Source organism: Gracilinanus agilis, chromosome 1, assembly GCF_016433145.1.
Source record: "Gracilinanus agilis isolate LMUSP501 chromosome 1, AgileGrace, whole genome shotgun sequence".
In the NCBI taxonomy this organism is placed as follows: domain Eukaryota; kingdom Metazoa; phylum Chordata; class Mammalia; order Didelphimorphia; family Didelphidae; genus Gracilinanus; species Gracilinanus agilis.
In genome coordinates, this window is record NC_058130.1 from 348860956 (window position 1) to 348873340 (window position 12385).

A 12385-nucleotide genomic window follows, 5' to 3' on the forward strand; every position below is an offset into this window, starting at 1 on the left:
TCCCTCCCTCCCTTCCTTCCTTCCTTCCTTCCTTCCTTCCTTCCTTCCTTCCTTCCTTCCTTCCTTCCTTCCTTCCTTCCTTCTTTCCTCTTTTGAAGAAATAATTATCTTCCATTAGGGAGAGGGAGGAGGACTAGACCTATTATCTCATTGGGACAGAATTTTTACTAAGGTAGGCTGTCAACTTCTCTGCAATTTATAGTTTTAGAGAGCTGCCTAGAGCACTGAGAAATCAAATGACTCTTCAGGGTCACAGAGCCAGTGTCTATCAGGGGCAGAACTTGCATCCACCTCTCCTTGACTGCTGGATGAACAAAAACACTTGCCCCCTTGCCCTATTCTCTATGCTGTTTCTTGGCTCTGCTTCATTAACTTAGATATTCTGGTCTAACCAGGGCAATATTTCACAACTGGCTTTAGGGTTTTAGAAATATTCAGGGGGGGACACATTTAAATAGGTTTGCAAAATACTTTACATAGACAATCTCATTTCATTTCATATGCAATTTAAGGGTATTACAGGGGCTGAGGGAGGGCAGAGACAGGCAGGTAAGCCATTCTTCAACTGTTTAGTAAGAGTATATATATATATATATATTCTGTTTTGCATGACTTCACATGTATAGTGGGTATCATATTGCTTACATTCTCAATGGGTGTGGTAGAGTCTGGAGAGAGAGGGAGAGAATTTTGGACTCAAAATTTTTAAAAATGAATGTAAAGAAAGAAAAAGTATGTGGGTGTATACACACACACGTAAAACTTCTTTTTCATCATTAAGAAGTCATGGTATTGATGGATACAGTGTAGTAGAAAAGACTTGAGGTACAAATTTATGACACATTTACTAGCATTGGTAAATCACTTATCCTCTTCCTCATCTGCAAAATGGGTATGATAAAATCCATATTACCTATCTTACATGACTATTGTGAGGCTCAAATCAGATAATACATACAAAATCTTCTGCAAATATTTAAGTGCTATATAAATGCCAGTTGTCATAGTCATTATTTTTTATAATAAAGGAAAATCTGTACCTCTACTTATCCTCTTTGCCAATCCTTTACAGCCTAGGGCGCCATTTATCACCTGGAAACCAAATTCACCCCCAGGAGACCAGTATGATTTAAAATGTGGGCCATATTAAACATACCTTTTCCATCAAGCAGTGACACTGTGAAATACCATCTTACTGTGGTTTACAGTAACACAAAGGAATATATTTTGCAGCTCTGAGTGGATATTTATGAGAGCAAACTGAACTTACAAATGAGCATATCGATGAGCTGCAAATATGGGGATCAGAAAAGCACATACCAAGTTTCCCTCTATACTAGTGTGAATATAGAAAATGGAAAACATTCTCATCCTGAGAGATTTTTTTCCCAATACAAGCCATCTGCCAAGTTATTCTATTTCCATTTGGGATCTTCTATCTGTTTTCTGCCTGGCAAGTCACAATGTTGCCACCAGTGTCCATTCCGCCTCTGGAGGTGGAGATAAATATCATGGACTTCAGGGCTTATGCACTGGGGACAAAATTAGGCTTTTGAGAAACAGCTCTTTCACTCCCCAAAAGAACACAGCTTCTCTAGACTGTGCAAGCATGTAAATGAACTGAAGACAAGTAGGACAAGGCATCATAGCTCAATAGATCAAGAAAGAAAAACTTAATTCTTGCACTGTCTGATTCACAATATCACCATGCCTCCCCATGTCTGTTTTCTTCATTATAAAAATGAGAAAAATCACCCCTAGCTCCTAGACGAGGCTACCATCATCTATTTTTTAACATGTAAAAATGGGTCTGTGCAAATCTCACATGTGGACTGCAAGGATTCACAGAGGGGAAAGATAAGAGTTATTTTCATGACACATTGGCCTAAAAATGACAGGAATTTAAAAGCTTCATTAAAAGGAAGGATCTCAACTCTTTTTTTTTTTCAGCAGATGAAGAAAGGAAGAGATACACAGACATAAGGAAATAAGCCACCAGGTGCCCTGTGGGAATGACAAGGGTCAGGAGACAGAAGTTCTGACTTCAATTGTGCCAAGAGAAATTTCATATTTTGATCAGCGTTCCAAATGGGGTAAGAAGGGAGCATGCACAAACCACAAGATTTCATGCTAATAGATTTATCTCTACCTCCTGGGATCATGAGGGACAGAGCACTGGCAGAAAGGGACTTTGTGACTTTCCCAGAGATTTTCTTTTTCTCTGTGCTTTCTAATCGCTGTCGAGCCATTTGAGAAGCAGGTTCACTGGATGGCTTTGAGGAATTATCTGTACTGTCCACACACTCGCTCCTTCCATTTATCTGATCCAAATGCTCTGAAAAACTTCCAACTGTACAAAGAAGAAGGGATAAACACATTCAGGAAAACCATGGATCATGGGAGAGAAAGAGAGGTAGGAAGGAAAGCAGAGACATAGACAGACAGAGACAAACAGACAGAGAGAAAAGGAAGAAAGGGGTGATGATGACAATGGCTGAGAAACATCCCATCTTGCTAATGAGTTTATACAATATCAGTGAAACATTAAAACATATGACTGAGTTCAGCAAGGTGAAGGAGGAGAAGGAAGAAGAGGATTATCTGCCTTATCCATGGATGAATCTGTCCCTCACTCTGGCAACAATAACTGTTTTGTAGTACAAAGAGAATGGACCTGTGATATCACTGATATCTGGAATCCCCAGGTTGGAGAAATTCCTCTGCCAATGCAGACTGGCAGACAATGTAGATTTTGTCTGCAACTTATATTCTAAGAGATACATACAGCAACGCTGAAATGACTTGTGCAAAGTCACACAGTTAGTATCTTAAACTACTATATCACACTAGCTCTATCATAGAAAAGAATTTGCAATAAATGATTTACCTTTCTTACTTTCAAATCCATTCGGTGTCCTCTATAAGAGAACTCTTTGCTGTACTATAAGAAACACAACTAAGAACCAAACATCTGGATACCCCGAGGGCACACCTCAAACTCCATAGATTCAAAATGGAGTCAATCGGTTTTCCCCTCCCCTTTCCCTCCAGAAAAGCTGCCTCCCCTTCTTGATTCTCAATTTCTGTTGCTGTATCCTCCTGATATGGGGATCAGGATGATTCTTCCTTTCCCCTAATTCTTCATATCTCTCATTCCTCAATCAGTGTCCATTAAATACTGCAGATTTGAGTTTCATCCTATTTCTACTCCTTCAAGCCCTACTTCCCTCTCACCCATACTAATGTAAGAGCTTTCTCCTAACAGGTCTTCCATTAGTTTCCATGATGAACTGTGGATATGAATTCTACAAATGCCAAAATAATCTTTCTATTACATACCAGGTCACTTCCATGGTCAAAAAATTTTAATCGCTCCCTAATATCTGTAGGATAAAATATAAACTTCTCTACAAACACCACCAGAGGCTCTTTTTTCCCCTCCATTAACTGATATCAACTCTCTGTTTTCCTTCTCCTCCTCATAATTTAAAATCTGGGAAAGTTTTTCAAGGATTTCCATTTTGATTTTTTATGTGTATGTACACAATGCACACATGAATATACATATATATACACATACACATACATACAAAGGAAGAACAAGATATCTTAATGTAATTGTATTTTTTTCTCATGTTAAATTGAAATGATCCTCAGAACATGGCATTTAGTGGATTCATTTAATGGCAGATGGATTTGAATGTACCTCTATGACTCAGTTATATATGTCTATATACACATATATGCATTTACATGTACATGCGTATGTATGTACAATCACATACACATATCTATCTATTTATTTACCTGACAATAGGCTCTCTTTAAAAATAGGAAGGGTGAAGTTCATCTTTCTATAATTTGTTATAGTTCTAACAAAGAGAAATATTCCACACACTCAGTCACTTTTGGGACTACATTCACCTAACAAGGTGAATGAAGCAGTTGTGACAAATCCTGATTCCCTTTTGAAGTTTCTCAGGATATGGAAGATAGCATCACTACCAATTTTAAATTTGACTTAATCATGTCACATTGACTTGTTTTTGAAATGAGGTTTTGGGGCTTCACTTACTTATCCCTTGTGGCAGCAGATGCTTAAGGGAAGGGGGACTCTTAGTCACTAGTCTTCTATCATGGGGGCATCCTTTCTTTGTGTGATATGATAATGCCGTGCTGGAGGGTGCAGGATGGATGGAAGGGGCTCTGAAGACAAGGTTACTTAATATATAGTTGATTAGAGAAGAGGCACATTCTCTAACAGGAGTGACAAGCGTCCCTAACCTCCTGAAGGGCAGAGTGTCTACTCCTCACCTTTCACTCACAAATTATTATGCTTGGCTGGTTTTGTCCTAATCATTGACACCACTTCCTCTCCTCCACAGGAGGAGTATTCATAATCTTATTTGAACTTCCATAAGCCACTATACAAAACTCCTTTGTTGTTAATCACCTTGCAGACACTCAATCCTGGCAAGTACTTAAATATCATTAAAAGCACCCAGGCGCACTAAAAGTGAGGGGTAAGTACTTTTAAAATTGCTTAGCAACTGAAAAGAAAATTTGACTAAGAATTGCTACAGGATTTTAGGTCAGTTGTTCTAGTTGTGTTCAACTCTTCATGACCTCATGTGGGGTTTTCTTGGCAAAGATCCTGGAGCGGTTTGCCATTTCCTTCTCCAGCTCATTTTACAGATGAGGAAACTGAAGCCAACAGGGTTAAGTGACATGGCCAAGGTCACATAGCTAATGAGGATCTGAGGCGGGATTTGAACTCAGGTCTTCCTGAATCTAGGGCTGGTCCTTTATACGTAGGATTTTATAAAGGACCACAGCTCTAGAGTTAATGAGATCTCATAGTGAGCAGATAGGTGGCTCAGTAGATTGGGAGCCAGTTTTAGATATGGGGGATTCTGGGTTCGCATCTGGCCTCACACACTTCCCACCTGTGTGACCCTGGGCAAATCACTCAATCCCTATTGCCTAACTCTTACCACTTTTCTGCCCTGGAATCAATATGCAGTATTGATTCTAATATGAAAGATAAGAGTTTTAAAAAAAAAAAAGAGATCCCACAGGCCATCCATCTAGTTCAACCCTTTCATTTTACGGGTGAGGAAACTGAGATCCAGAGAGGGTGTAGTAAGTATCAGAGTTGGGATTTGTACCCAAGTCCTCTGACACTCTAACCAGTGTTCTCTTTCAACAGCACAACATTGCCTTGATATATCTATGTCATCAAAACACAACAACTCTGAGCTCGTTTTCTTATTTTGTTTTTTAAGCTTTATGTGTGGTTAACCTATAGGTCTTCCTTAATGTGAAGCCCATTTATTTTAGTCTGATCTAAGGAAACCCGGTGGGAGCCTGGAACTGAATTATAATCTGATCCACAATGAATGTAGTGCTTTAAGTTTCCTGCATTTACATTTGATCCAGTTTAATTAAAGGGCCAATGAAACAATATAACTTTATGGAACATAACTCTTTTTATGACTTGCAAATAACTAAATCAAACTCTATTGCTTTATGTACCTTGTTCAATCTTTATCTACTTACTTATAATGTATACAGTAGTAGCTATTATTTCAATAAGGGCAGCTAGGTGCCTCAGTGGATAGAGTCAGGAAGACTGAGTTCAAATATGGTACCAGACATTTACTAGTTTTGTGACCCTGGGCAAGTCTGGAGAAGGAAATGGAAAACCACTCCAGCACCTTTTCCAAGAAACTCCCAAATGGGGTCACCAAAGGTCAAATATGACTAAAAAAACAAATTAAGAACAAACAAGAGCTTTAAAAACCAAAATTCCCATTATATATTAATTTAAGAATTTTTCCTATTAACACTGCATCTTAATCAACAGAACAAATATTAAGATTAGAATATCCTAATGTTATTGCATTTTTTCCTTTATAATTGAGATTAGATCAGATCTCAGAAGTCAGTAAGAAGAGACTCCCAGTACCTCAGATGCAATGGATTCTTTTATATTTGTTAATTGGCAGGTGGATTTTGGCATCTCTATGATAATACACTTTCATTTTTCACAAACATATTCAGATTCTAAATCAATGGGGCAATGAAAAAAAAGAGCAAATATGCTATACCTAGTTGGGTATTTGGACATAAATATTAGGAGGGTGTATGTGTCTCTCTCTTTATCTCTCTCCCTCCCTTTCTCCGTCTCCCTCTCTGCCTCTATTTTCTTTGTCTCTCAATTTTGCCTATTTAATTTAGATAGCACTAGAGGAGAGGTTGACTTTCTTGGCTACTAATAGTAGTTACTGTCACTTTAATGTTCTCTAAATGTCAACAGTGTGTGTGTGTGTGTGTGTGTGTGTGTACGCATGCGTGCAAACATGCATGAGATGGCAGAGCCATATAAAAATCAAGAAATTTAATTTTATGACAGTTACGGTCGTCTGATTCCCTAATTATCCTAGGCAATGAGTAGCTGAGCTCATCTTCATTCTGGGCAGCCCTTCAGGTCTTTGATTATTTTTAGTGTGGATATGGGGGAGAGGAAGAAAGGGGCAAAGGGAAGGAAGGTAGTTTTAATCTATTCATCTAAATGCATGGCGGGACCTGGATAGACATTTTCAAAATTATGGAAGTGATCAATCAAACCCTGAGACTCTTTTCCCCTCCCCCTGACTCCTACTACTCAGTGGGATTGATAGGGTAAGAGGTAATAAGTAACTTACCCATTAAGAAACAATTAAAATGAATCTAAAAATATAGTCTTTTTTAAAGTGGCAAAAATACTAAAGCAGCAAGGATTCCTATGGGTGATTTGAGAAAAAAGGCTTAGTAATAAGGTCAGAAAGTGAGAATGATCATTCAAAAACCTTCTTGAGCTACATGGGCACTTTCCTCACCCACTCCTTATATTTCTAAGTTGTCACCTGGTTGGTGGAAATTTCAACTCTGAGTATTTGAAGATATCTGGCAAGGAAGAGTGAAGAAGAGATAGGAAGAAGATGGGATCGTAGGTCTAAAAGTATAAGGAATCTTAAATTCCATCTATTCAAATCTCATTTTTCACATGAATTAGTTGAAGTTCCTTTTGCAAGGTCAAATAGGTAGTACACACAGCAGCAGAATTTGAACCCAAGTCCTCTGACTCCAAAGTCAATCCTTTTTCTATTCTACCATACTGATTAATTTTAGGTTCTTGGAAGGAGGGGTTATTAGGTTCTCAGAGTCACTCATAACATTAATACATAGAATTGGCCAATTAGGCTTCTTATTGTTCACTTGTATCTGACTCTTTGTGACCTCATTTGGGTTTTCTTAGCAAAGATACTGGAGTGGTTTGCCATTTCCTTCTCCAGCTTATTTAATGGATGATGAAAATGAGGCAGAGTGACTTGTCCAGAGTCACACAGCTAGTTAAGTGTCTGAGGCTAGTTTTGAGCTCAAGAAAGGGAGCCTTCCTGACTCCAGGCCTGGTACTCTACCCATTGTAGCACTTAACTGCCAATTAGACTATTTCACTAAAATAACCAGTCCAGGTTTGCTTTCTTTTTCATGTAGATTCATTAAACAAAACCATATGCTCCCTGAGGACTGGTCTCATTTCATTTTTGGCTTTATTTCCTTGGTCCACCAAATATCCAGCACATAATGGGGACTTATTAAGTGCTTAAGAAACTGAATTCACTGAGCATTATGTATGAATCTAGTTATTTCAAAACCAAATTGCAGGACACAGCTTTAGAGGTAGAAGGGAAAGAAGCTATCTATTCCAATTCACTAACTTTACAGATGAGGAGACTGAGGCCAGGAAAAATGAACTATATTCTAATGCAATGGAGAATTTAAAGGAAAATGGGGTGAACTGTTTTGGTAAAACCAAACTATTTCTAAAATGGAAAGAATTCCCCTTCTCCATTTTCCATGCATTGGTTTTTTACACTTGGTTTTTTAAATATTGGATTTTTGTGTGTGTGAAATAAGATTGATCTGCATTGTTGTTAGAAGGCATTCGCACTCTTCTAGGCACCACAGAGAACACTCAAACAAGTTGATCTAACACATAAGCTACTAATGTTGCGTGCAAGTAACAAGAAAGTTTATAATATTTTAGAAAGATTCCAATGCCTGGGTCTAGTTTTCAATGTCGTATTTTAGAAGATACACTAATAAGTCAGAATGTGTCTTAAGAGGGCAATCAATGTGCTAAGGGGACTGAAAAAAAACACACCATAAAAATTAGGTAAGGAAATAAGGAAACAAAATTTACTATGCATCCATAGAAGATGATTAAGGTGTGTGTGTATGTAGGAAGTATGAGGGCTACTTCAAATATTTGTGGAAGAAGGATTAGATTTGTTCTGCTTAACTCCAAAAGGAAAAGATAAACCAAAACCCAAACTAGAATCAATTGGTAGAAGTTATTGGCAGGGAGAAAAAGGTAAGGCACATTTGGGGCTTAATGTAAGGAAATTAGTAGGGGTGGGGATAGGACTTATGATATTATTGGTCTAAAGAACTTCTGCTCAGGGAATGCTCTCTATCCATGCAAGCTGGCAATTTGCAACTTAAAGCTGACTTGGAGGATTGCCTGGGTTAAGAGTCTTATATTTGGTGTGTACCAGAGACTTAAACCTAGATCTTCCCAGCTTGTAGGCCAGTCCCTGTGGATGCTATGCCATACTGTTCTCTTAATAATCAGATACTTCATTGATTTGTGAAGTCATTAGTAATATGGGTATTCCCTAATAACATAGATCACAAGTCCTCTCTAACTTTAAGAGAAGGCATTCTAGTTTCTGTGACTGAAAATTTCACCACCTTGCCCTTAACTTGGTGATATATTTCTTTGAATATTGACTAGGCTGCTTCTCAAATGAAAGATTTATAGTCAATCACTGGGCTCACACTTGAGAATTCCCCAAATATGGATGAACTGCCAGACCTTGCAGTCCACTGAGAACCCAAGGTGATAGCAACAACAATCGTGGAAGTCTCCAAAGTAACCACTAGATGGCTATTTGGGGGATACCTTAGTGGGCTTTCAGTAAGTGGTGGGGGTTGCACTAGGTAAGTACCTTTAAAATTTTTTTTTTCCCTGAGGGCCCTTTCAATTCTCAGAGACTATGGTTTTATGGAAAGCAATAAGGTCTCAACCTTTAGGAATAGAATCTAGGAAGTACTATGAGTTTTTTTTTTTTTTTTTTTAAAACCCTTACCTTCCGTCTTAGAGTCAATACTTTGTATTGGTTCCAAGACAGAAGAGTGGTAAGGGTAGGCAATGGGGGTCAAGTGACTTGCCCAGGGTCACACAGCTGGGAAGTGTCTGAGGCCAGATTTGAACCTAGGACCTCCCATCTCTAGGCCTGGCTCTCAATCCACTGAGCTACCCAGCTGCCCCCAAGTACTATGAGTTTTAACATCATCTACAAAACCCTAAACTGGAAAGAAAGACTTTTTTAATGAATAAATTACTATTTTATTGAGTCTCTTGTTTTTGGAAGCATTATTTCAATTGGCAATCTGTCAGAGTGGTTGTGGAAAAGATTTAACATGAAATAGAAACTTGGACCAATGATCTTTAAATTCCCTTTCTGCTCTAAGATCCTTTCCAAGTATAGTTTAAATGGTACCTTCTATGTTAGATCTTTCTAGAGTGTGCCCAACATCCTCTTCCCTTGCCAGTTACTAGCACTTTGTCTTTCTAAATTATTGGGAATCTATTTTTTACATTTTGATGACTTCTCCCCTCCCTACCTCACCCCTTACTCTAAAATGTGGGGCAAGGATGGTTTTGTTTTTGTGTCTTTAGCCATTAGCACAGAGCCTTGCACCTAGTAGGTGCTCCATAAAGATGAGTTGAATTTAATTTAAAGGCTCTTATGAGTCTGTGGAAAAATTTACATATCAAATTCTACCTGAACAATCAATCACGCACTCCCATCAGGGCTGACTTCAGTGGCTTTTTAAAATTAACATTTAATATTAATTTTTCATTAAAATTAATGTCACTCATGAAAATTAAAGCTGTGCCTCAAGATTAAGGTAACCATGCTTCAGTATTATGCCAATGACAAGAGTAGTGAAGGAGATGATTAGGTGGGGGAGAATGAAACAGAGGGACCAGAGATGTCTGCTGTTAGAGAGTGATCAAGGTAATGCTTTGTCCAAGGCCAGCCCCAGAGATCCTGAAGGCCAAGAAGCCACTTCCTAACCAACCTGATGATGCTGGATTGGCATAAACTTCCATGCCAAACTCCTTACCGGACAGAGTAGAGCTGCTGATGGTGCTCGCTGGTGTGGTGACCTCAGGTTCATCCTGGACAGACTCTTCAGAAGGAAGTGCTGGCTTTTCAGGCTCCTCTCTAGATTCCCGAGGACATGCAGTGGGCTCATTCTGTTCTCCCTCAGTTGAAATAGCCAGTTTGGGAAGCAAGCCTGAACTGAGTCTATGTCTGTTACTCTCAGTATCAGAGGAGTTTGATGTGGATAACTGTTGCCTTAAATTACAAAAAAGAAAGAAAGGAAAAAAAAGGGAGGGAGGGAGGAAAGAAGAGAAGAAGGGAAGGAAGGAGGAAGAAAGAAAGCAAAGAAGGGAGGGAGGGAGGAAAAGAAAGAAAGAAATACAGAAAGAGCTGTTAAAAAACATTGATTTTGGAAGCAATCAGGTGAAAAACAACCACTACAACTAGAGATTATAATAGAACTGGGAGGAGGTATTGAGAGTTAGAAAAGCCAGGTTTAGTGGCTAATAATTTTGTAACATTTGTTGTAATTGTAACAGGCATTTCTACCTACATTTCAGAATACTCTGAACTCCAACTCAGTGTCTCCACAGATGGTAGAGTTGTACTCTTTGCTTTATCCCCCGAGTCTTCCTTCTCTTCTCCAGGATTCCGAGTTATTCGGTCTATGCTGCTAAAAACCTGAGAGAAAAGTTTGCAATCATTAACTCTTTCTTTCTTTTTTTTTTAAACGAGGCATGATGATTAAAATCTGAATTCAAGGAATCCATGTTCAGAAAGCCCCCTCTGAATGCTTTATGCTCCTTACTACTGAGGGTGTAGGGTCAATGAATAACCTATTTTTTGTTGTTGTTATGAATTCATCAACTTCTCTCATCATTTCCCTGTATGAACTTTGTTTCTACAAACAAAATCCATAGATGCTTTGGGGTTTCTAGGTCAGAGGATCAATGCACATCTTAGATTACTTCTTAACCATAAAGTCAATCAAAAGAAAATCAGAAAGAGAGAGAGATTTAATGGCCACCAGTCAGGGGTGGGAAGCAGAAAAATGAACTGGAATTGACTGTGAAGAAAAGAATAAATTACTTGCTCCAAAGATTTAGGAAAAAGGCAGCACATATTTTGGTCATAAAAAATCAGTGGTTTTTGTTTAGCTTACAAATCACACATACAAACTGTCAACTTGGCACGCTATGGCACTGGGGTCCCTACAGAGATAAAGCTTGTCATCATGAGAGATCTCAGACTACTTTTGGATAGCCATCACCCTCCCATAAGAATGGTCAAATGTCACAAAAAAGGAGATTAAGAAAACTGAATCAACACACAGAATTCGACTCAGATCCACATTATTAGCTTGGAGCAACCTACAGCCCTCCTGTAAGAAAGCCCTGGCTGGGGTTGGGGTGGAGTGGAGGTTGGAGGTGCCAGGGCAGAAGTTGGCTCCTGAATGGTGGAGGAGGGGGGGAAGGCAGCAGAGAAAACCTTCATTTGGGAAGACAGCTCTGACAAGCTCCTGACATGGTCTAAGCCCTTCATTCCCAGATGTGGCTCCAAGACTGACTCGGTATCTTTATTCCATTTTCTATAAATGAGTAACCTGACAGTGACCTATTTTTTATTCAACAGACAGTAAGATCTTGTTCTACCAGAGAGCTGTAGCTTTAAAGCTAGAAAGGAACCATCTGACCTAATCTCATTTTATAAATGAGGAAACTGAAGTCCAGAGCATGAGGTTACTTGCCCAAAATCATTCAGGCAGTGATGGGGGTTGAATTTGACCAAATTCAGCATTCTTTCCATTGTTGTTCGGTCATTTTAAGTTGCCTCTGACTCTTCATTGCCCCATTTGGGGTTTTCCTGGCAAAGATACTGGAGTGTTTGCTATTGTCTTTTCAAGCACATTTTACAAATGAGGAAATTGAGGCAAATAGGGTGAAGTGATGTGCTCAAGTGCTCAAAGTCACATGGCTAGTGTTTGAGACTGGATTTGAACTCAAAAAATGAGTCTCCCTAACTCTAGGTCAGACACCCTATATATGTGCCACCTAGCTGCCCTTCTTTCTGCTGTACTTTGCTGTTTGTTCGTTCTCTCTCTCTCTCTCTCTCTCTCTCTCTCTCTCTCTCTCTATATATATATATATATATATATATATATA

General features: G+C 38.8%; 1 protein-coding gene across 5 annotated transcripts in view; it reads right to left on the reverse strand.

Annotated features, from left to right (window-relative positions):
* MAST4 (microtubule associated serine/threonine kinase family member 4) overlaps positions 1-12385 on the reverse strand; it is a 797816-nt gene that overhangs the window by 15974 nt on the left and 769457 nt on the right. For 3 of the 5 annotated variants that reach the window (XM_044663416.1, XM_044663424.1, XM_044663440.1), the window contains 3 exons: positions 10777-10904; positions 10243-10478; positions 2150-2350 (listed from right to left, as the gene is read on the reverse strand). In XM_044663416.1, coding sequence (XP_044519351.1) covers positions 2150-2350; positions 10243-10478; positions 10777-10904 — 565 coding nt within the window. The remainder of the gene's footprint in view (positions 1-2149; positions 2351-10242; positions 10479-10776; positions 10905-12385) is intronic. The other 2 variants (XM_044663432.1, XM_044663447.1) reach the window with 1 other exon arrangement.